Here is a 26271-nt window from a genome sequence, read left to right on the forward strand (position 1 = left end):
GGAAAATAGATGTCAAAATATGGAATAAAAAGGAATCTATTGTCATGTGGCTTCATATGTGAGTGCTTCTCTATTACTAGACGTGAGTGAGTGTGTAAGTAAGTGAGTCCGTTTTGGACAGTATTTCATTAATATCACGGCGTTAGTTATTGTGATCTTACCTTAAATATCCAGAAACAGTCCAAGTTGTTTGGGTACAAGCTGGGATAACCAGGTGATGTGATGGTCTGTGTGGGGTTCTCTTTAGTCAAGGTATACAGGCCACCACGAGCTGCGGAGTTGTGGAGAAAAGAATGTATATCCGCGAACACTGTCATACTTAATCCCTCAAGGTCAATACCGTGAGCATTAAAGGAAGATTAGTGAATGATATTTTCTCTTTATGGAGTACGAAATAATATTTAGGGATGATTTGAGAAACCTGATACGTTAAACAAATTGTCCCTAGTACAGAATAGAAGGAAAGGGCTTTACGAACCTCGTTCAGCAGGCACATAGTAGCAGTAAATGAATTTATTTGCCAGTAACCTCGGGCTGTAGGCTGCCTGGCCTTCGTTGTCATCGTCAAACTTCAGGAACTCAGGATTCGCCAACATCCCTACAGTTAACAATTTAACGATTTAAGGTAAACGGTATTATTATTTAAGAATATTATTGTAATGTTACACCCTCTGATATATTTCATTTTTAATTTAAGGCATATTACGTCTGTATAAATATATGCCCTTTTATACAGAGTGATGACACTCAAAGACTTAAAATCTTATTTATTTTCATTCCCATATGGAACACAAAAGAAGTGATATATATATATATATATATATATATATATATATATATATATATATATATATATACACTACGTGAAGTCTTATTTTAATAACAATGAGACACTGTAACATCAAATAGCAACAACTGACCAATCAGCACTGACAATCGCTAAAAAGTACATGTTGAAATATCGATCACTCTTTCGTTATTGGTAATATTTAATATCTTTGCTGTTTGTAAATACTGATTCTCCTATTTGTCACAAGTAAAATAATTGCCCATCAACAGTAAGCTGATATTTCACTACTGTTTTAGTGGCGTGACAGCTCCATCACAAACATATTACACAAACTTCTGAAGGTGAATCAGAGACTTACCATCAACTTCTTGACAGGAGTCGGATTCTCCTTTGTGGCGGAACAAGATGAAGGGTTTAGTGTTTGGGAGTTTGAGTGGGACAATAGGGAAGCCGTCATCACGGCAACAGAAGTCAAGACGAGTGTCTGCATCATAGACGCCGTCGGGTAGGGATCCAGATGTGGTTGTTGTGGTTCCAGCAAGGTTGTCGTATTTGACGTATCCACTTTCAAAACCTGAAAAGGCGGTTGTGAAAATGAGCCTCATGACGACACAAGGGGAGAAACTATTATGAGTGAGTGGGTTTGGTTTTACGTTGCTTTGAACAGTTCAGTATGCCATTTATATCACGGCTTGTCAGCTTGATGTTGGAGGAAAGACCAAAGTGATGCAGGTCTCAGACGGGTACCACTTTGATGAACGGGTATACCATCCCATCTAATAGCCTTTACTGCATTCGACCTTATAGAATGTCCAGAGGAAAACGTTGGACTCGACTGTTATGAGCAACAATCTCTCTGACCAATGTCAATTTATTGAGGCTGTTTCCATCATCCTAAAAACGCCGACGCAGCCATGCTCACAAGAAAGAACAAAGGCCAAATGATACCATTCATTTGCAGGATATGTTGTCTCTCCTTAAGGAACCATTGGGGCAAATGTACAACCAAATCCCTGTCTCGAAGTCTAACCATAATCCTCAAATACAATCAAGGACTTTCTTTATATTGACAGAAAGTATTTGAGACAAGTGGAATTAATTTCACGTGGATTCTCATAAACTCATGGGATTTGTGTAAATTGAAACAAGCTCCATTCTCTGAAAATATTTATATACTTCATACACCAATGGATCCATGGCGCTTTTGTTATAAAACGTGATGACCATAGATGCAGTTACATATCCATCTTCAGGTCAATTTGTCAAAAATGAAAACAAATGTCATTTGAAGTTTACTGAGAATTAATATCATGTGTTTCTCAAAAGCTCAAGGGATTCGCGAAACTTGAACCAAGTTTTATTCATTCAAAACATTTGATTTTTCAAATTCGCACACCACTGGATCCATTAGGATTTTGTTACAAAACTTGGTGACCATAGATCGGTTTTATATCTCCCTTCAGAGGTTTACGTCAATTTGTCAAAAATGAAAGCAAATGACATCTGAAGTTTATTGAGAAAACACTATGTGAAATGCTGGACTTACTCTATGATAACTGCTATGTTAACATTGGGGATGAGACATTTAGGCAAGGAGTAGGCTTCCCAATAGGCACGAATTGTACTCCCATTGTTGCTGATCTATTTCTTTATGCGTATGATTTGGTATTTCTTTTATCGGTTTGGCAAGGTAAAAAGAAGGTAATTTAGCCAAGAAATTTAGATTTGCTTCAGATATCGATGAGCTGGTATCGTTCAATAATCATCAAATATCTAATTACCCATCACGGATTTATCCAGCTGAACTGGGAGTAAAGGAGACCAGTGAGACCGCCTCATCGGTTTCATAAAGTTTCCGGGTGACAAAACAGTCTCTTCAAAATTGTATGACAAGACGGGATGACTTCAACTTTCCAACAGTCAACTTTCCCTCTATGTCGAGCAATATTACAGCTGCTCCAGCATTTGGTGTCCAGTTTGGTACAATCGATCATGCTCTTTCTTCTAAGATTTCAAAGAGCACCATACGACTCTTGTTCTGAAGTTGTGTGATCAAGGTGACAACATTCAAGTCTTGCCGGACATTTTCAAAAATGACGCATGAGTCACAAAAATGATGTCCGACCCAATTCCCTATTTTCACTTGTGCCATATGTTTCCGTGTTCGGGAGAACAGTTGACTTGCCTTTGTATGTGTTTGTGACAGGGCAGGACAGGCTTACGTTTTGGGGAACGCCTGGTATTATCACTATTTGACAGTGATTCACAAACAAATGTTTCTGACGGTCTGAATCGTACAACAGAGAAGATATTTCTTGTGGCTCTGGAAAGAGTTTTTATTTTAATGACAACGTGTCCTGACGGAATTGTAGCAGTTTGTCAAACCAGTACATTTACCAGGTGCTATATTGTCAGGCGAAACTAAAGAACATCACGCAAAGAGACACTGTGATTTTGTCTTATTGTCACCCGTGGAGATGTCGAGATACCACACAGGAATAACCTGGACGTCTCTTACTCATAAATGAAAAGGACGTGGTAACGCCATTTTGTTCTAAACCATCACTCTCAAATTACAGATGAGGAAAATAATGTTGATGTTTTAGGTGAGGTCAAGCGGGGTTTAATGTCGCATTAAATAGTATTTAACTCATATAGTGACGTGCATGTGTGTGCGCCATCCTATACCAGTTCATCATGGACAGCCTGGTATACTGACTCTGAGCCGACCAGTCCTACTGTTGTTCCCTCAATGCCGAGCGCCAGGCAGGGTAACAACACGTCCAATCTTTTAACGTCGGTATGACGCGGTCAGGCATCGAACCACCGACCTTCCGCTTTCACGGTGCCCGAATTACAGACTTCTATCACTTGGTACGGAATCGGGCCGCTTGGCACATAGTTTATTACAAGGGGGAGGCCTCATGTTATTGTGTGTTTGTATTGTATATCCCTTTCAGTTATATGACTGGGTGTCAGCTTAATGTTGGAGGAAAACCCGAAGTAATGCAGGCTCTTGACGTTTACCACTTTGGTGGAACCCATGAACACGGGAATAGTCCTTGCAAATCTGGAACATGAGCAAAGGGGATAAGACCCCATGAACACAGGGCCCTGAACTGCCATGCATGCCACTCATGTCTCCATTGTATGTTACAATTTAATTTGAATATAACATTTACCTGTAGGACAATCTCCTTTCTTGAGTATGCAGTATCTACCGGGTCCCCATTCTGCTGTGTCAGCGTCAGCACTGGTGGAACTGTTCTTTACACAGAAGTGGTACTTGGAGCTGCTGGATGTGAACTCCCCCTTGACGTGCACGGTGGCGCTCTGTGTGCTGCCCCCATCACTGGTGTGGTGTACAAAGCCGCCCAGGAATACGTCACCGGGACATCCTTCGGTAGCTGACGGCATGGCGTGCGTCCCTGCGGGCCATTTAGTGGGAGCGGGCACTACAGAGGAGAGACACAGCGTGGTTACAACATAGGACTGGCATGACTGCAATAGTGCCCCTAATTATCTACTCACCCTGTTTTTAATATCAAAGCAAAAACCCTCGAACTCCTACGCACCTGTTTTATGACGTCATAGCAGCCCTTGATTGTCTACTCACTGTATTATGTCCGAAATAGTGGGTCAACATTTTGGTAATTTGTGGAAGCCACGTGTGAGTGAGGTGCGCATTACGCAACATTTAGCACTCTTCCAGACGTATCATGATTTCCCCAACTCTCAGGCTGATCTGAAGGCTTTATGTCACACCCTGCCCCGCATAACAGTCTTATGACGTCATGGAAGCCCTTGATTCCCTACTCACCCTGCTTTATGACGTCAGAGCATCCCTTAGCAGGATCCAGACCTGGTGGGCAGATACATGCGCACGTGCTGTTGTCGATGTAGGAGACGAAACCGTCGTTGACGCAAGTCACAGCTGCCCCACTTGGACACTTTTCCTCTGAAAATAGACCGCACTTAGAACACAGTAGACTAAGCATCTAAATGTTGTTTTGGAAGACTCATATCACAGAGGCTCCATCACCTTGAGGTCTACATCTTTAAGGTTAATGGTTTGCAATGAAAGCCGTTTAATTGAGATAAGCCGATAAAAATGTATAAATAACATATTCATCATGTTTGTGGAGTTGTCTGAAATCAAATGTATCCAATTGTAATGGGTTATGGGCAGCCATTGATCTATTGATTTATGCGTTTTCAACAGTCTTATGTCACAGGCATGTTAATTTTGCGGTATCCCATGAAATTAGACACCTGATTTTGACCATATTTTGATCGAATTGAATCAAACATGATTCAGTGTCACGGTAAAATGCAAATCTCACACCTACTTTCTGCGTGAACCATATGGTCGGGTGTTCCCTGCCATGACGTGGCGGTACTATTGTTAAACGTGGCGTAAAACCCTACTCACTCACTCACCCAAAAGACGCTGATATCAATGTGTCACTAGCTGCGACACGTGCTCAATAAATGTTCTCAATCACAGAATTGACCCTTTGGTTTTTTCCACTAAATTCTGGTGGCCATGGTATGTACCGCATTATGTGTCACTAGCTGCAACACGTGCTCAATAAATGTTCTCAATCACAGAATTTATCCTTTGGTGTTTCCACTAAACTCTGATGGCCATGGTATGTACCGTATTATGTGTCACTAGCTGCAACACGTGCTCAATAAATGTTCTCAATCACAGAATTGACCCTTTGGTTTTTCCACGAAACTCTGATGGCCATGGTATGTACTGCATTATGTTTCAGACAGGGCTTCAAAATATACACCAATTATTACAGATAGGAGGAGCTATTTTGTTTACCAACAACACTTTCCTTTTTAGAACTTAGCATATTCAACAAATAATTTAGTTTTCTGTCAGCATAACCTGATATAATTTTAACTTATTTCGAGTGTTTTCAGTTACAGATGCTTTTTCCCAATATTACCCGTCGTGCTTAGCTCACCAGGGCGCTTGGGTCTATTATGACCTGACCCAAAGGAACATGTGTGGACGTACCCGTGCAGCTGTAGGCGTGGGCCAGGGCGTGCCAGGAGTAGTAGACGTTGCCCCTGTTCTGCAGCATAGGCTGCAGGTCTCGGAACAACACTGTCTGGGTGTACCAGCCATTCTTGGAGAAACCCTGAAAGAATCGTTTGAGAAACGATGTTATGTTATGTTGTAATGTTACTATTGAACTATGTTCCTTAAAATGTGTGATCTCGTGTTGATAGATATCCGACCGATGCCCCTGTATTGGTTCAAGGAAGCAACCATGTGTTGCTGGATTACCGATCTATACCCCTGTATTGGTTCAAGGAAGCAGCCATGTGTTACTAGATTACCGATCTATGCCCCTGTATTGGTGAAGGGAAGCAGCTATGTGTTACTAGATTACCGATCTACGCCCCTGTATTGGTTCAAGGAAGCAGCCATGTGTTGCTAGATTAGCGATCTATACCCCTGTATTGCTTCAAGGAAGCAACCATGTGTTACTGGATTACCGATCTATTTCCCTGTATTGGTTAAGGGAAGCAACAATGTGTTACTAGATTACCGATCTACGCCCCTGTATTGGTTCAAGGAAGCAACCATGTGTTTCTAGATTACCGATCTATGCCCCTGTAATGCTTCAAGGAAGCAACCATGTGTTGCTGGATTACCGATCTCTTCCCCTGTATTGGTTCAAGGAAGCAGCCATGTGTAGCTGGATTACCGATCTATACCCCTGTATTGGTTAAGGGAAGCAGCCATGTGTAGCTGGATTACCGATCTATACCCCTGTATTGGTTAAGGGAAGCAGCCATGTGTTGCTGGATTACCGATCTATACCCCTGTATTGGTTCAAGGAAGCAATCATATGTTATTGAAACATTAAAGGAAGGAGAATACCGTAGTTTTCACATACCGTAGGGTTATAATGCATGTGGCTGGTCATGTCAAACCTCAGGTCCTCATAGTCGCTTGGACTGTTAATGTCGTATATTCCCCAGTTTGCTGTGGAAACACAAACAAAAACATATATAAAGTGACATGTGAAACATAACCATTGACCTCCGGATGTCACAGACAGGTGTCTGGCAAACTCGGTACGTAGATGGAATAGAGGATGTAACGCAGTTATAGCACATATCACAACTGGGAATACAAGGTGATATATCTATAATTGCTTGGATTTAAACCCGGACTTCAGCACCACTCAAGCACGCAAGCCACACTGTGCGAAAAACCACCATCTGCCTCATGGCGGTGTCCCCCCGTAACTTCCCACATTACACGCTCCAGTGCCCAGCTGATCCCCTTCCTGTCACCTGTGATATTGACAACAGGTTAATATCTGATTGTGTCCCAAAACATCTACACAGGAGATGACAAGGTTGTTACAGATTTAAGGATAGATGATCCACAACAAACACTTATTCTAAGTTTATGATATGTGACAGAGTCTAACCTTCACCACAAAAAAAGAGACCGATGTTTATCTGTCAAATTGTAGAGGTATTTCATAATTAAACATTATTTGAAAATACCAGAGTATTGAATACCAGCTTAACACACTTGGCCAACACGAGAGACAAAACTCAAGCTAGTTGTTGTTTTTTGCAAGTTATTGTGAAAGAGTGACGGACATATGTGAGATTATCAAGAATGCCATGTGATCTAGGTCGCAGTGTGCGTGCAATTGCAACGTCCAACCACCCCTGCACAGGACAATGAACAATGAACCCTTCGAGGTCCCGGTATAATCCCCAGTGTGTCATGCTGGTCGCGGGAGCTGCTAACAGGGGTAGATGGAGGTCAGACTGTGTGACCTGGCTGTTTGCCTGTCATGCAGCGATTGCGATAATCTTGTGCTCTCACTGGCAGGTTTGTCTTGTTCGATTATATTGGAGTGAGTGAGTGTGTGAGTTGGGTTGGGTTGAACGCCCCTTTTGGGTATGGCTGACACACCTAGAAACATAATCGGGACCCATTTCTGGTGTCCCGCGCCGTGTTATTGTCGAAACATATGCGGAGGGATCGGTCGGTATTCGATTTGCAGTGAAATCATGTCACCCGAGGTATAAAGTTAAGTATTGCTTCATGTAGTAGACTCCTTAAAATGACATCACTTAAATTACTCACAAGGATCAACGTTTTGGAAATTGGGACGGACATATCCAGCTCGCTTTGGGCTCGTGTGTTCGTGAGGAAATCCAAGAGCGTGACCCAACTCATGCGTGCAGGGGTGCTGGAAATGTAATGATATAAGCACACTACATAAAGGATGTTTTCTTATATTCCTGTCTACGTCACTTTCGGAATGAATTCCTCCCACATCAAGTTGTCATGCTGTGATCAAACTCAACCACTGTTCCAAGGCTATTCAAAGGCTAATGTAACAGTGAAGTTGTGTTTATATTTCATGCATATTGTGATTCTTCAGAACATCTTAAATCAGATCACTTGGAACATGAAAATATTTTGTGCTTAACTGGGCTAAATATTGTTTTTCAAAAGTTTCCTGAGACTATAAAACAATTATGTGCTATAATACAAATGTCAAATTAATATTCTGCCTATTCGTATGATATTAATGTAATAATACCCAAATTCAGAACCATCCGCACTAATCAGAATTTCAATTATGTTTTAACACCTTAAATTTATAAATTGTGAAATGAGTTTTAAACTTGTTTTAAAAAAAGTCAGAAAATATAGGGGCGGGGCATGATAAATGTTAAATCTATGTTGATACGCATTACGAGCTGTCACGTCCCGCCCATCAGTGTGCGATGACACGCATTCAACAAAGGCAACCAGAATGACCACCATCCGATCCATGAGCTGTCTCCATGACAACCAAAGGCTGCTTGGACCAACTCTGACCCGGAAGCCGCATTTGGAATTCTAAGAATGGTAAAAGAGGGCCATACCCTGGAGCAACATTTGATGTTCCTGCCACTCTCGCTGGACCCGAATCCGACATACGCCCAGCAGCTGAAGCAATGAATGAATAACATATGAGACATGATTACCTTCATGGTAGAAGACGCAAACGCCACAGGGTAACCAGTCTGGATTTTCCGCCGAAACAGTTTCCATTGGGCGTAAATCGGTCACTGAGAATCGCGAAAAGGGTTGGCATATCCTGTCCTCAAGCTCACATAATTTCCATAAGGAAGTTCCTGACCAGTCAATTTCATTATATGATTTTCAAGTCGAGAAAACGAAAATTGGCTGATGTTGGTACGAATGGTATACACTGCTATATTCAATGCATGTATTTCTTAGTATTACCCACAATGATAATGCTTTATTTGTAAGTGCAATCAAAATGTCTTGAACTAAACAGTCACCAATGAAAATGTCTTGAACTTAACAGTCACCAATGAAAACGTCTTGAACTTAACAGTCACCAATGAAAATGTCTTGAACTTAACAGTCACTAATGAAAACGTCTTGAACTTAACAGTCACAAATAAAAACGTCTTGAACTAAACAGTCACTAATGAAAATGTCTTGAACTTAACAGTCACTAATGAAAACGTCTTGAACTAAACAGTCACCAATGAAAATGTCTTGAACTTAACAGTCACCAATGAAAACGTCTTGAACTAAACAGTAACCAATGAAAACGTCTTGAACTTAACAGTCACTAGTGAAAACGTCTTGAACTTAACAGTCACAAATGAAAACGTCTTGAACTAAACAGTCACCAATGAAAATGTCTTGAACTTAACAGTAACCAATGATAACGTCTTGAACTAAACAGTCATCAATGAAAATGTCTTGAACTTAACAGTCACCAATGAAAACGTCTTGAACTTAACAGTCACCAATGAAAATGCCTTGAACTTAACAGTAACCAATGGAAATGTCTTGAACTTCACAGTCACCAATGAAAACGTCTTAAACTTAACAGTCACCAATGAAAATGTCTTTAAATTGACAGTCACCAATGAAAACGTCTTGAACTGCACAGTCACTAATGAAAACGTCTTGAACTTAACAGTCACCAATGAAAATGTTTTGAACTTAACAGTAGCTATTGAAAATGTCTTGAATTTAACAGTTGGCAATGAAAATGTCTAAACTTATCAGTTGGCAATGAAAATGTCTGAACTTATCAGTTGGCAATGAAAATGTCTTGAACTTATCAGTTGGCAATGAAAATGTCTGAACTTATCATTTGGCAATGAAAATGTCTTGAACTTATCAGTTGGAAATGAAAATGTCTGAACTTATCAGTTGGCAATGAAAATGTCTTGAACTTATCAGTAGCCAAAAATAATGTCTGAACTTATCAGTTGGCAATGAAAATCTCTTGAACTTATCAGTAGCCAAAGAAAATGTCTGAACTTATCAGTTGGCAATGAAAATGTCTGAACTTAACAGTAGCCAATGAAAATGTCTTAAACTTATCAGTAGCCAATGAAAATGTCTTAAACCTAACAGTAGCCAATGAAAATGCCCTGACGGTACAGCTTACCATACACATTCAATAACACCACTGGTGCCTTTCATTACGTTGTTGGCGGTAATGTCTGCTTCACCGAAAATGGAGACTTTATACATTAATATACATGGTTCACTGGGCATGGATTGCTGCGACAATTTTCATGGCCCCACCCACAGAGAAAGCATGGCATGTTTTGAAGCATTTACTGGACACATATATTGTCTTAAGTCCCCGTACACCTCTTTGAGGTATTAGCGGCCAACGTGGTAAAAGTCGACATAGACATACCCGCTCTCATCGACAAAGTTTAGATGACCCTCGTGGGATAGGTCGTACGTTGCCTTGGTGACGCCCTTGACCCATGGTACAAACCGGATGCAGGTGTACTTCTCGATCCGTCGCTGAGTTATGGAGATTTCGTTGCGGGCGTCGCTGCCTTTAACAAAACACTAGCTGTGAAACCACATTTTACACTGGTCTCGTGACCCAACCATCAAACACGAAATTTGATATCGGTGGTGCTATTGCTTAGGAGCACCTTAGACTAGAAACACGGTGAATACACCAAATGATGATTAACAGTCATAAATACAAGTATATTTACCACACCATAGGAAGTTACCATTTATTTAAATGTATGTCATTTTACACCATTACTCTGATAAAATTAAATCATCTGCTTAATAACATGGATTAATACATCAAGCAAACACAATTTCGTTTAGAACGAAATCTATTTAATTAAAAAAGTAGCATATCAGCCAGAAAAAGAAACCTCAAAACGAATCAAAAGCGAGACTTATGTTTTGTATTAATGTTTACTGCTATTTCTGTCAGAGACATATTACTAGATTGTCTCATATTTGCCTGATGTCGTCACTTACTCTCGGAGAGACTTTTGATTTGAACCATATACCATGTTATCGCCCAACATTGCAGCAAGAATAATTGTTTCTCTTTTCTCCAGCACTGTACTTCCAAGATTGTAACTTATGCTGTCATATTGAGGTCATTCCAACAGGGAATGATGAAATGTTTCAGCGAATTAAGCCTGCATTGGTCAGAGAAAGGGCAAACATCTGCATCAACAACACTTGTGTAGGCGTTAGTGTACAGTGACCAAGACGACATCATGTCTCTCATGACGTCCATTTGTACACGTTGCTGTAACCGATGATCACAGTACTACAATTGTGTTTAACCTACGATCAGAGTAATACAAGTTTGTGTAAATTATGATCAGAGTAATCCAAGTTTGTGTAAATAATGATCAGAGTAATACAGGTTTGTGTAAATTATGATCAGAGTAATACAGGTTTGTGTAAATTATGATCAGAGTAATACAAGTTTGTGTAAATTATGATCAGAGTAATACAAGTTTGTGTAAATTATGATCAGAGTAATACAGGTTTGTGTAATTTATGATCAGAGTAATACAGATTTGTGTAAATTATGATCAGAGTAATACAAGTTTGTGTAAATTATGATCGGAGTAATACAGGTTTGTGTAAATTATGATCAGAGAAATACATGTTTTTGTAAATAATGATCAGAGGAATACAAATTTGTGTAAATTATGGTCAGAGGAATACAAGTTTGTGTAAATAATGATCAGAGGAATTCAAGTTTATGTAAATTATGATCAGAGTAATACAAGTTTGTGTAAATTATAATCAAGTACCATCTTTTAACTACTTTTTGGAATCACGTGACCGGGTGATCAAACCGTCGACCTCTATCCACAAGAGGAGGTCTTGAATTTATATGCACATGTAAATAAAATATTTAAGAAGTAACTCCTCACAGACATTGAGCTGTTACTAACATAGCCATTACATTTTACGTCGTATTGAGGAAGTGCTCTCTGTTGTCCTGTGGGCTGGATGACTGCATTATTCGTTCAAGTGAGTGATGAGTGAGATCAATCGTGGTCAGCAAATGTATTGTGTTAATGATTTGATGAATGATTTTCAACAGCGTGTCTGCTTACTGAGAGAGGATAGCCTACGGTGACGTAGACCTTAATCACAATGGAGAAACCAACGGTGCTGCGAAAGCTAGAATCACATCTGGATTACAACATCAAGCTCTTACTAAGGGAAACAACTCTTCACAGGTAATCACGGCACATTATTTACATTTTAAAATTTCCAGTTTATTGTATCATGGGAAACAGAATCATCCGTGAGAAACGTTGAGTAGTAATGAATATATCGCAGTAAGGAACTAAGATCGTCTCACACTGACCAAGGCCAATATTTGCCGTGAATGGATGTCATTGTCGTGCTGTAGTTACGTACCTAGACCATCCTCAAAGATGTATGGAACGATGCCCTTAGGCCACTGGTCGGATTTGTCCTTGGAAATAAGTCGACGTGACCTTGAATCATAGCTGGATTCTTCGTCGTCATTCTTTTCCTGCAATAAACAAAGTGAGTGAGTGAGTGAGTGAGTGGGTGAGTGAGTGAGTGAGTGAGTGAGTGAGTGAGTGAGTGAGTGAGTGAGTGAGTGAGTGAGTGAGTGAGTGAGTGAGTGAGTGAGTGAGTGAGTGAGTGAGTGAGTGAGTGAGTGAGTGAGTGAGTGAGTGAGTGAGTGAGTGAGTGGGTGGGTTGGTGGGTGGGTGGTTTTTGAGTTAGTGAGTGAGTGAGTGAGTGAGTGAGTGAGTGAGTGAGTGAGTGAGTGACCACAGTTAGCAATACTGTAAATTGGGAATCCTTGGGGATCCCGGGTTAGAACTGTTTCCAGCAAATTGTGCTGGTCGACAAACGACGTAACGGGTCGGACGGTTCATCTCGGTGACTTGGTTCATTGGGTGTCATCGTACCCAGACGACCTGTGACGTTAGTTATGAAATCAGTCGCTGCTTGTCTGATTCAAACTCCATTATTTACAGACAGGTGGAATATTGCTAAGGGCGACGTCAAACAATAAACACCCTGTTAGAAAATCGAGTCAAGATAAGGCAAACTTTGGGTACGATCACAGAGCCTGGAAGAAATAGTTGTTTGTTTCTTGTATAATGCCGCACTCAGCCATATTCCAGCTATATGACGGTGGTCTGTAAATAATCAAATCTGGACAAGACAATCAAGTGATTGACATCATGAGCAACGATCTACGCAATTGGGTTACAATGACATGAATCAACCAAGTCAGCGAGTCTGACCACAAGATCCCGTTATCTCGACTCTTACGACAAGCATGAGTTGCTGACTATGATCTTCACGGTAGCCTGAATGAACATCTGCAATTGATCCGAACTGCAGCTCGCTTTCAGTTTAATCAGACTACACACAAACCTCAAATACACTGGGTAGCTGTAACGTATGTGTGAGAAGACAATTTCCATTGTTGTGCTGGACTTTACGTCTGTTTGTTAGCTGGACTTTACGTCTGTTTGTTAGCTTGACTTTACGACTGTTTGTTAGTTTGACTTTACGTCTGTTTGTTAGCTTGACTTTACGTCTGTTTGTTAGCTTGACTTTGCGTCTGTATGTTAGCTGGACTTTACGTCTGTTTGTTAGCTGGGCTTTACGTCTCTTTGTTAGCTGGACGTTACGTCTGTTTGTTAGCTGGACTTTACGACTGTTTGTTACCTGGACTTTACGTCTGTATGTTAGCTGGACTTTACGTCTGTTTGTTAGTTGGACTTTACGTCTGTTTGTTAGCTGGACTTTGTAAGCAGACTTCCAGCAATATCACGGCGACCAACAGAAAGAGATTCACACATGTTGTGCATGTTGCCAATCAAACCCGGGTCTTCGTTGTGCCGAGGTAATGCCTTTGACTCACTCACCCTGGACCTTCTCATGGAGAAACCTGACACGCTTAAATTGTCAGGGACAAGAATGCGATCTTAGCGCTAAGATGATCGTAACTCCCATACTTAAACAGACTTCCGAAAGTCGTAGTGCTACGATGGTTTTGTGGAACGGGGCACAGAATACTCACCTCTTCTGATTTTGTGTCATTGAAATGAGATGGATCCTCCACTTCCTCACTTGAATCGTCCTGAGAAAAAATAACAAAATATTATACTGCGAATAATAATAATAATAATAATAATTATAATAATAATAATAATAATAATAATCCAGTAATAATCCGGTTATATAGGACAAGAACATTGAAATAACATTCTCAGCTCACACTCACACTCACACTCACACTTCATCTCGATAAAACAAGACAACCAAACCTCACATCCTTGTAGTGCTACATACACCGCCACAGTATGCCCTCTCTGTGTATTTTACATTCTGAGAAGACTACTGAAACATTAACCGCCGTTAGAAAAAATATTCAGAATCAATCTATTCCATTAGCAAATCCAAGTGACATTGTGGTCCTATATGGTGCCATGGTGTCTGTTGTCTATGATCTGTGGTTTCTTAGATTATCAAACTCTGAACTGTTACAACTGAAATGAACAAATATGAATCCCATTGTGATGCCACACATCCTGTCAGTGTTTCAGGTATTTGATTTTTGAATCCCATTGTGATGCCACACATCTTGTCAGTGTTTCAGGTATTTCATTTCTGAATCCCATTGTGATGCCACACATCCTGTCAGTGTTTCAGGTATTTCATTTCTGAATCCCATTGTGATGCCACACATCCTGTCAGTGTTTCAGGTATTTTGATTTCTGAATCCCATTGTGATGCCACACATCTTGTCAGTGTTTCAGGTATTTCATTTCTGAATCCCATTGTGTTGCCACACATCCTGTCATTGTTTCAGGTATTTGATTTCTGAATATCATTGTGTTGCCACACATCAGATCGGTAGATTTCTGAACCCCGTTATGTGACTGTGTTATATAAAAGTTTCAGATTCCTGTATCTTGAGTTCACAATTCAATATTCTCTTTTCATTTTCTTAAAAAAATGGTTTGGTTTTGACGTCAAGGCTAGATATATCCCATCATGGTGCTGACAACGAACAACGCTACTCCATAAGCTGAAGTGAACCCCCATTACATACAATGCAATGAAACGATGATAATACTCCATGTAAATATAAATTGTCAATGCAAGAGAATAACCAGCCCAGAAACAGATTCCACCTGGCGTGAAGGGCAAATATTATATGAATGGATCACTGAAAATCAAATGATAACACAAGGTGTTCGCGAACGGGTAAGCATGTCCTGCCCCAATTTGCATACAAAAGTAAGTATTTATTGCCTGACGCCACACAGCAGTACTCCTGCCGTGCGACGTCATTCTGTAAACAAACCAGAGAATCAAGTGATCGATGAAAGTTCAGTCACACGAGAGTACCATTACTGATTTTGTTTAAACTAATATTAACGGTATATCAATATTGAATTATGTCTGCTGTGTTCAAGTGCAGAGAATTTGCTGCTTATAAGTAAGAGAAACGTTAAGAAATATATTTGTTTTGCAACACAGTGGGGCGCAGTTTAAAAGTTAGCTTACATCATCCGAGCTGCCTGGTCCGTCGATGTTGACGACGCCGTGAGTAACGACGACTGTGGCTTGACGTTTCTGAACTCGGTGACTCTCTGGTGATGAGGATGCACTCTGGAAGGACATTGAAACAAACCCTGAGGTGGGGAGGCCGTGACACAAATACGTATGGGGTAAGTCCTGATGATGTTCTCTACAAGATGATGAAAACGTATAACCTGGATATCCAACACAAAGACAGAGAGAACGTATGGAAGATGGTGGGACTACCTCGAAGAGGGTGAGTTATGTTGTACAGGTAAACAAATACCTCCTCCGTGAAGCACGCGAGAGTTATGTTTCTACAGTTAAACAGCTACCACCTCCGTGAAGCACGCGAGAGTTATGTTTCTACAGTTAAACAAGTACCTCCTCCGTGTAGCACACGAGAGTTATGTTTCTACAGTTAAACAGCTACCTCCTCCGTGAAGCACGCGAGAGTTATGTTTCTACAGTTAAACAACTACCTCCTCCGTGTAGCACGCGAGAGTTATGTTTCTACAGTTAAACAAGTACCTCCTCCGTGTAGCACGCGAGAGTTATGTTTCTACAGTAAAAAAACTACCTCCTCCGTGTAGCACGCGAGAGTAATGTTTCTACAGTTAAACAAGTACCTCCTCCGTGTAGCACGCGAGAGTTATGTTTGTGCAGTTAAACAAGTACCTCCTCCGTGTAGCACGCGAGAGTTATGTTTGTGCAGTTAAACAACTACCTCCTCCGTGAAGCACACGAGAGTTATGTTTCTACAGTTAAACAACTACCTCCTCCGTGAAGCACGCGAGAGTTATGTTTCTACAGTTAAACAACTACCTCCTCCGTGAAGCACGCGAGAGTTATGTTTCTACAGTTAAACAGCTACCTCCTCCGTGAAGCACACGAGAGTTATGTTGTGCAGTTAAACAACTACCTCCTCCGTGAAGCACACGAGAGTTATGTTTCTACAGTTAAACAACTACCTCCTCCGTGTAGCACACGAGAGTTATGTTTCTACAGTTAAACAACTACCTCCTCCGTGTAGCACGCGAGAGTTATGTTTCTACAGTTAAACAACTACCTCCTCCGTGTAGCACACGAGAGTTATGTTTCTACAGTTAAACAACTACCTCCTCCGTGTAGCACGCGAGAGTTATGTTTCTACAGTTAAACAACTACCTCCTCCGTGTAGCACGCGAGAGTTATGTTTCTACAGTTAAACAAGTACCTCCTCCGTGTAGCACGCGAGAGTTATGTTTGTGCAGTTAAACAAGTACCTCCTCCGTGAAGCACGCGAGAGTTATGTTTCTACAGTTAAACAAGTACCTCCTCCGTTAAGCACACGAGAGTTATGTTTGTGCAGTTAAACAAGTACCTCCTCCGTGTAGCACGCGAGAGTTATGTTTGTGCAGTTAAACAAGTACCTCCTCCGTGTAGCACGCGAGAGTTATGTTTCTACAGTTAAACAACTACCTCCTCCGTGAAGCACACGAGAGTTATGGTTGTGCAGTTAAACAAGTACCTCCTCCGTGAAGCACGCGAGAGTTATGTTTGTACAGGTAAACAGCTACCTCCTCCGTGAAGCACGCGAGAGGGCACAGTGCTGATACACTGAGGATCATAAGGCAGCTTACCAAACCACGGCAGCGGATCTGATCCATTCAAGTCACAGATTCACACAACACATCATAACACAGTTCCCACATTCAGATGCAGCAAGACGCCAGTCGCACGTACAGTGGTACCGACAACCGTCACTAGGTCTTGCGATAGGTTGAGAAGTATTTTTACCTTTCTACAATATCGACCTCTTCAATAAGGATTATTGACGATTAATTGATGACGAAGTCCAACACGTCTCCCAAAGTGATCGTTAGAATGTGAGCAACGATCCACACTTTCGGCGTATATGACAAGATATTTATAACACCCGATCCATTCTGTCACCTCATCACCAGCAAAAGACACACCGGGTCCTTGTGACGAGTCGCTATGATCTTCCTCCTCTCTACAGTAACTACACTGAATGACGTTTGTACAGTAGGAAACGTCCAAGCTCACATTTCTTCATAAACTGTCTAAACACACTGTGTTACTTACCGTGTAGTACGTCCCCCACGCCACACACACTGTTACTTACCGTGTAGCACGTCCCCCAAGCCACACACACTGTGTTACTTACCGAGTAGAACGTCCCCCATGCCACACACACTGTGTTACTTACCGTGTAGCACGTAACCCAAGTCACACACACTGTGTTACTTATCGAGTAGAACGCCCCCCACGCCACAAACACTGTGTTACTTACCGTGTAGCACTTCCCCCAAGCCACACACACTGTGTTACTTACCGAGTAGTGCGTCCCCCACGCCACACACACTGTGTTACTTACCGAGTAGTACGTCCCCCACGCCACACACACTGTGTTACTTACCGAGTAGTACGTCCCCCACGCCACACACACTGTGTTACTTACCGTGTAGCACGTCCCCCACGCCACACACACTGCCAACACCAGCCAGGTCTGCATCATCGTGTGTCGCTGTTTTCAGACAAGTCCGGTCGAAAATTTCCGAGTAATTTGAGCATGCACAGATCAAGTTTCTGCAATGTAATATGGCATCGTGTTCAATTAGGTAGGCCGATGCCCATGGTGTCAATCACTGGATTGTCTAATCCAGACTTGAATATGTACAGGCCGTCGTCATGTAGCTCCAATATTGCTGAGTGAGGCGTTAAATAAAAAACAAACAACACAACAAAAGAAACACATTCGTTTTTGAAAGCTTGTTGTTTGAGGTATTTGCCTTGGCACAGTGTTGGGGCATTGTAATGTATACCTATGTTTTCTATAACAAATAATATCTGCCGTCCAATAAGCATAGATGAGATTATACTTTGATATTACGAGGCAAGTATATATATCATGTTTCTCATTCATGGGCAGTTTATTTATTCGAAGGTAAATAGTGATTTGATTTCGATACACGCCAAGTGTATATATCTTGTAGTTGCAGCTCTATTTTCAAACGTTCGGGACAATAAAAAGATACATCAAATGTCATCTGAAGTTTACAGAGAAAATAACATTTGAAATGCTAGTTTCCATCATAACATCCAAATGAAAATTGGAAATCTGACATTTAGGCAAAAAGTGCAAGGCCATGGGCAGCCACTGTGCCCGCTTCTTGTTGATCTGTTTCTTCGTGCAACACGTGAGAGTGATGGGTGCAACCAGAAGTGCTCAACACGGTTAGCCTTGTCACGAACACCTGGCGCCATCACTTATTGTTTGTGATCCAGTCATACAATCGTCACAGCTACTTATTTCTTCGGCCTAATGGAACCTGTTTCGACAGACATTCGAGACTGACTGGTTAATCATTATGCGTAGGAATCGGAATTTCAACTCAGTTTGGCAAAGTCAAAACAAGGTATTTGGGCCAAGAAGATTAACTTTAGTTTCTCTAGATCGATGGTCTGATTTTGTTGAATTAAGTTACAAAAGCCAATTCCCCTCAACTGATTAACCCACCTGAACTGGCAATAAAGGAGACCAGTGAGATCGCCTCATAGTTTTCATATTTAGATCTATTCGTGAAGATTCAGAGTGACTAAACACACTCCACGAGACACGAGGGGTGGATGACTTCAACTTTCCAACAGTCAACTTTCCCTTCATGTCGAGCAATACTCCAGCAGGCCCAGCCTTTAGTGTCAACACATCGAGGTACAATCGAGCATGCTCTTTCTATCATCATTTCATAACAGCGTCATATTATGTTGTTTAAGCAAGGCTACATTCAGGGCCTCGGTAAAGGTTTCAAACGGTTTAGATAGACATGTGGAGGACATTTCCAAATTGGACGCATCAATGACAAAAATGATGACGGAAGCAATTTCTTATTTCGACTTGCTATTTTTGTAATAATTGGTTTGTAACTTCAAAGCCTCCTGTTCTTCCTTCCAGCTCTAATTATTGTAGTTTCAACATCTGACTTTGTGTCAGAGCGGCTGATCGTACAATCAATGCTGAATTGGAGATCGGGGTAGATTTGGTCTTCAGCAACCCATTTGTGCTCTAAATGCTCATGATGTCAATCACTGGATTGTCTGGTACAGACTCGATTATTTACAGACCGCCTTCATATAGCAGGTTTATTGCTGAGTGCAGCGTTAAACAACAAACAAACAAACAAACGAACAAACAAACTAGCAAACTTGCTGCTTGTGACACGAGGCTGACTGAGAATGCCTGTCTGCGTACTGAGACGATGTACGATATTTGTCATTTGTTAATAGTCTATGCATAACTCTAAATCCAGTGCACTATGTTTTGTTGAAAGGATTATGGTCTAAATAAAATAATATCTATATATAACCTTCCAATAAGTGAGGGGCGAAGCCCCGAGTGGTTTATTTTCCCTGTAGTGCTTTATTGTCCGATAACCAACGACCACGAGTCGTTTATTGTGTATACTAAATATCAACATTATCTACAACCCCTTTGAAGATGATAAAAACATGTACAAGCTTAAAAAGAAATACCCGTATTTAAATAATGATGACTCCTTGGACACGGTTTGAGCTCCGCAATGTGAACATGGGAGTGACGTTTGGTGTTTTCCAGATATTCTCAGAACTGTGACGTCGATTATCTGTACCTTCTCTCCCAATACCGATTGTCTTATCTCGCCAACTTTAGGATGCGATCGTGCGACCATTGACATTATCTGTGTAGCCAAGCTACATCCTGGGGAACAATCGATACAATCCTAAAAACATTGACGTCGTCCAACATACGACTTCATCATGTTGCGAGCGTATGTTCGAATCTCCGGAAATGACGTTTTATCATGAAATATACCACGCTTTATTCGTCATTGTTCTTTGCGATCGAGAAGCTATCTTATGTATTACACTTATAATGATCATGATTATATGATTAACGTTTATGCAGAGTATTCATCGTAACTTCCTCATCACTTCTTATGCCTTCGGGCACTACAAACGTCGTGACGTTCAAATCCCGATCGCAAGGGAAAATACCTTTTCACCTCCAAGTACTCGTTGATCGTCCTACGTAAACTAGTGTTTCTGTGTTACTGCTACTTGGTGTACTATGGGCCGTTGTCAACCATGACACTATCAGGAGCTATAACAATATACCCGAGCCATGTCTGTACAGTTGAAGCACAGCGTAGCTAATGAGTGTGTGTATGGAAACATGACACAGTCCGTTTTGTTAACAAAACCCAACCTTATAAATGGTACTGGTCATATATTATAATGGGGTCAATGAAAACAACTGTTACATGCATTGAGGTTGGTCATGATAAATGGGGAGGGGGCAAAAAGACACTTGCCACCCACATATTTTCCCAATGTCAGTGATCGCCTTTAGCGGCAATCAATCGGTGCGCCGGCCAGAGTAAATAGCCTTTTATCGCGGTTGTTCAGAGTTTGCCTCAACGTGCTGTCAGATGTCCATCATAGCGACAAAATGAAAAAGCCACATGGTCATGATATAGTCGGAATCAAACAATCGACGCGCATTTACCTGACATTTCTTATGAATATGGAAAGGAGTGAGTGAGTATGGTTTTATGCCGCTTTTAAAAATATTCAAGCAACACCGGAAAATGGGCTTCACACATTCTACCCGTGTGGGGAATCGAACCCGGGGCTTGACGAGCCGAAGCTTTAACCACCCGGCTACCCCACCGCCCCGAATATGTGAAGGATTTTGTTCCTTTTATTTGATGCTTACATCGAGTGCGTCTGAATGTCGAAGTGGAATAATACTACAACTTAAAGTACAAGATAAAGTTCAACTTGTCTTTATGTGTGGGTGTCCATACCCGACTACTTGTATGTCCTGAACTAACAACTACAGCAGCCACTAAAACGTACATCCTTCTTCCTCTCTTTACTTTGTTAAATTGATAATAGTGTGTTTATTACCTTGAACTTTGGAAAATAAAAAAAACATACGTAGTACAGTTAATTTATTGTTTTCCAATTGAAATGCCGATGGAGTATCTTAAACCACACATCATTATTTATGTGACGTCAGTGGAATGACGCACATGTTCATTTGTGAAATGTCTCGCTGCGTGATTGTTTATATCCGACTATACTCTGAACTAAAACTAAAGAAGCCGTGCTGATAACACCGGGCCGCAGACAATAATAATCATCCAACTGTTTATGAGAACGTGAGTGAGTGAGTGACACGTAACATGTTCCAGAAGGCAGATTCGTGAAGTCAAAGACACATAGGGCAATACGTAGAAATCAACATGAACATGTGGCATTATCCGTATGTTCAGACAGTTAAGTAATAGAAAGATTGAGAAACATTCGAAACTAAGCGAAATGAGGACAAAGACTTGCGTAGCACACTTACCTTGAAGCACAGCAAGCCCAATACAAACCAAAGTACAAAGCCTACACATATAAATACACAAAGTCCTTATCTCTATGGCTTTTGCCACCTTCCGATTTGCACGGATGCAAATATAATATAAAACACAGACGTCATAAAATACAATACAGACAGAACAAAATGAATCCGGCCCAAGATAGATATGATCCACTATCTCTGGAAGTATGATACAGTGACAAGCTCCCAGCTAGACTGCTATTGCGTTCGCTCATTATTGTCGGTGCTTCCACTGATCGGCGATACGTGGACTATTGTACTCACTAATGGACGCTGAGTGGATTCTTGAAACAACTGGTCCTTTTTAAGAGCAATTCAGAAACATACGCTCTTAATATATAATCGTACTCATACAGCGAATTCAACTTTTAAAGTGATTTCCCGTGATTACAGATGGCGTTCTCCTCTTACCCTTTTTCCACTGAAAAACGTTAACGCCAGAGAATAGCTAGTTTTGATTATCCAACGAAACCGATTCCAATGATGGTAAGGGACCGACGATTTGAAAACAGGGATCTTTTGTGGGGGTCTTGGAGTTTGTATGGAAACTAGGAAGATCAAAAATTAGGATTTTTTAAATAAAAACAATGAGCGTATTTTTTCCAGTAACAAGTGAGCAATGGATTTCATCACTAGCTTACTGATGGGATGAGGCTGTATCTCCGCTTTGTCTAGAGCTAGCTTTGCCAGTGTCTGACTTCTCATTTCCTTGAAGATCTATGTGAGACAGAATCCAACATAGCTCTGCCTGTTTCAACTGGTCCGATAGTATTGCATTTATTCGTATAGAATATTGTTGTTGTTGAGGTCTAACTGAGAGTACCTCGAGGTACCCAATGATGTGCCTGAAAGTGTCCACAATACTTTCAGGTCTTTCTGACATCTGTTTTCAACATATTCTATATATTTGCTCCATTTCTCATTTGAACCATACTTATATTTCATTCATTACTAATAGATTGGTCAGTATGGCCTGCTCAAACTTTATATTCTCTAAACCAGGTACTATCTATTTCCTGTGTTCCCTATTTAAATTCACATCCAACTTCCTTAATTAAGCATTTCAAATTGCTACAAAACATCCTGAATTGTCACATTACCCTAAAATGTTACACCCGCTATTGAAGAATAAACAACGCAGTTGATCCAGTCTTCTAACACATGACTTCGACCACACTAAAGTGTTAAAATAACACAACAGTACCAATGTCATTAAAGTGATAACTCTGTCTCATCTAGTGAGTGAGTGAGTTAATATTTACATCACATCGGCATTATTGCAGCCATATTGTGACAAAACCAGTTTATATTTCAAGAGTTAGGACAGTTAGAGATTATAAATACCTGTCGACAATGGACAGTGAAACAACTAGAGTATCACAGATTTGTATTTAAAATTAGCATATATCCTTTAGATATGACTATTCATAAACATGTGCTCAAGATCACCAGCAACCAAAGATAAGCCACCATACTAGGGACTATGGGGACTTATAATCAAAATGTATCAACCAATGCTATATCTTTTTTAATAAAACAAGAATACAGTGATGATTAATATTTAAGAGATCCTTTATGGATGAAACCTGGAAATAGTGATCCCATATGATGGAAAAATCAATGCAGCCAAGGATATGCTTCACCGTGATTCTCTCATCACATGGAACACAGAATGGAGAATCTTCCCCTTTCAATAGATATTCAAGGGTATATCTGCAACGGCCAATACGACATCGTCCCACAATGACCTCTTCAAATCTGGACTGACAACCCAAATAGGTGTAACCGATTGTTGATTTTATGACATGTGGTTTAGTTATACCTGCTTGAGTGTCCCGCTTCTTTTGCATCAGACCACGATTGTAATCAGTGTATGGGATGAGAAGTGCTGTCACAGGTTTGTTGATTGCTGAACCATCAGCCATTGTGTTACCAATACAGTAAACTCCGGTTATAACGAACTCAAAGGGACCACTTATTTTCGTTTGTTATAACCGTAGTTCGTTATAAGCATATTTACAGCATATATACAACAAATGGCCGGGACTAAAAAATAAGTTCGTTATATCAGTCAGTTCGTTATAAGCGTTTTCGTTATAACCGTAGTTTACTGTAATTCCGACATGGCTGGGTAACCAAAAAACACGATGTCCTATTGGCCAGAAGCAAGTTCATAATATATATAAATAATTTCGATTAAAAGTGGATGCTAACATGATATATTTTTGTTAGTCTGAAGACACAAGAGAGAGTATGAAAATAATATTAATTGCTTATGCTCAGGTTGTTTGAAATATAGAGCTGTTAACTTGGCATGGGATTCGGCTGTAAAAGTGAAAGAGTTATCTGATAGTCGTGATGACGTACAGTCTTGGATCCAGCTGCAAGGTCCCCGTAATCCCGTGTCAGCCGACACAGTTCGTCGTCGTCTAAGAGCGTCAGGAATCAGATGTCCTTACGTCGGGCCCATAATATCTCAGTGTGCTGCACTTGGCCCAACAGTATCAGCGTTAGCAACTTCAACAGTGGCAACAAGTTGCCTTCCCAGGCGAATCAAGGTTCAACCTTTCCCACGCCGATGGCCGCATCAGAGCGTGGAGACACCTTACGGAGCGTTACGCCAACCGCTGTTGCTTACAGGCCGACCATTTGAGGAGGAAGCATTATGGTGTGGCGACGCGTCAGTCATCATCACAGGACCCTTCTACACGTGTTCCGTCAGTTGTCGTGACTGTTGTCGTGAACAGGAATGATGTTCTTTGTAATCACGTCTGATCTCTCTTCCCGGGTCAACCTCAACTTTCATTGTTATACCTCACTAAACTGCTTTCCGATCATACAACCTGTTTCTAAATTCGTCAAACCAGGTTCCACCACTTTGAATAAGAATTCAACCACACATCACTGCAGCTAAAATAGATCTAAATATTATACCACCTTACCGTCTTCTGTCGTATCCTCCCTGGCAGATGGTGAAGCCAGAGGTAGACGTCACTCTAACCCCACTAAAAAAGTATGAAACAAATGCTTTGGTTTCTCCACAAGCATATAACCAATGACGGACAAAATATAACTCTCACAGATCCATTTGTACTGACGGGTCCAAGGATGATGGCAAAGTTGCCAGTGCCACCATCATTGGATCCAGGACTTTCTCCTCAAAAATCGCAGATAATAGTTCTTTTTTTACTGCTGAGGCCAAAGTTATCCTGGCAGCTTTGGCCTATATTAAACAACAAAATCGATCATCTTTTATGATTCATTGTCGTGCCTGGACATTTTAGAACTCTATGATGATATTTCTTCTGGCCAATGTAACATCGCCTTTTGCAGAAAACCCAAGAGCCGACACTGCAGCTAAAACAGCACTTGACAAACCGTTATCTCCACTCCTTATCCCGTACAGTGATTTCAAACCAACTATTAAAAGTTATACTCGGGATCTAATGAAAAAGAGGTGGGACATCCAGGAAGGAATAGAAAAACTTCACGAATTGAAACCAACAATCGGTCATACCAAATTGGGTTGTCATTCAAGACATGATGAGATCGTTTTAGGACGATGTTGAATTGGCCACAGTAGGTTTATCAACGAATATCTGCTTAAAACAGAACAGGACGAACCTCCTTTGTGTATCCCTTGTGATGAAAGATTCGCCGTCAAGCATTTATTGCTTGAATGTGTGGACTTTGCAATTGCACGGGATTCACATTATCAGAGCGTAAATGTGAATCATAGTGATAACACTCAATGTAAAAAAAAAATATTATCTATCACTTCAACCCTTAATGTAAAAAAAATACATTAAGAGTAATTTTTACATTAAGGGTTGTAACAAAGCGTATTTCTGAAAGATCCCTTTTCCCGTGTAAGCGGGCATCTCATTCTTAGCTACTTAAAAGAAATTGGTCTAGATTCTTAGTTGCACATGCTCGCTGATATATGCTATTCGGGTCCACTCGGATAATTCTGCTATGTGCTTTATGTCACGGCAGCAATAGAAATTCTTGTTATGTTCGTAAGACCCGTGACGAAACCGGGGTAGAATAGGCTCTTCAGCAACCCATGCTTGCCGTAAAAGGTGACTAAGCTTGTCGTATGGGGTCGCTGAATGGATCGGGTGGTCAGGGTCA

The 26271-nt window shown here is 40.9% G+C and overlaps 1 protein-coding gene across 1 annotated transcript in view; it reads right to left on the bottom strand.

The window, feature by feature from the left end:
* Nucleotides 1-22119, bottom strand: part of LOC139441417 (uncharacterized) — a 48995-nt gene extending 26876 nt beyond the window's left edge. The window contains exons 1-15 of the mRNA XM_071222333.1: nt 22102-22119; nt 18169-18234; nt 15690-15794; nt 14197-14256; nt 12546-12663; nt 10534-10681; nt 8720-8783; nt 7929-8034; nt 6712-6800; nt 5823-5946; nt 4611-4748; nt 3973-4245; nt 1149-1364; nt 479-598; nt 162-271 (exon numbers count right to left, since the gene is read on the bottom strand). Coding sequence (XP_071078434.1) covers nt 162-271; nt 479-598; nt 1149-1364; nt 3973-4245; nt 4611-4748; nt 5823-5946; nt 6712-6800; nt 7929-8034; nt 8720-8783; nt 10534-10681; nt 12546-12663; nt 14197-14256; nt 15690-15794; nt 18169-18225 — 1728 coding nt within the window. The 5' untranslated portion in view covers nt 18226-18234; nt 22102-22119. The remainder of the gene's footprint in view (nt 1-161; nt 272-478; nt 599-1148; nt 1365-3972; nt 4246-4610; nt 4749-5822; nt 5947-6711; nt 6801-7928; nt 8035-8719; nt 8784-10533; nt 10682-12545; nt 12664-14196; nt 14257-15689; nt 15795-18168; nt 18235-22101) is intronic.
* Nucleotides 22120-26271: the final 4152 nt, after the last annotated feature.

Source organism: Haliotis cracherodii, unplaced genomic scaffold (genome assembly GCF_022045235.1).
Source record: "Haliotis cracherodii isolate W230 unplaced genomic scaffold, xgHalCrac1.p SCAF_40, whole genome shotgun sequence".
Classification (NCBI taxonomy): Eukaryota; Metazoa; Mollusca; class Gastropoda; order Lepetellida; family Haliotidae; genus Haliotis; species Haliotis cracherodii.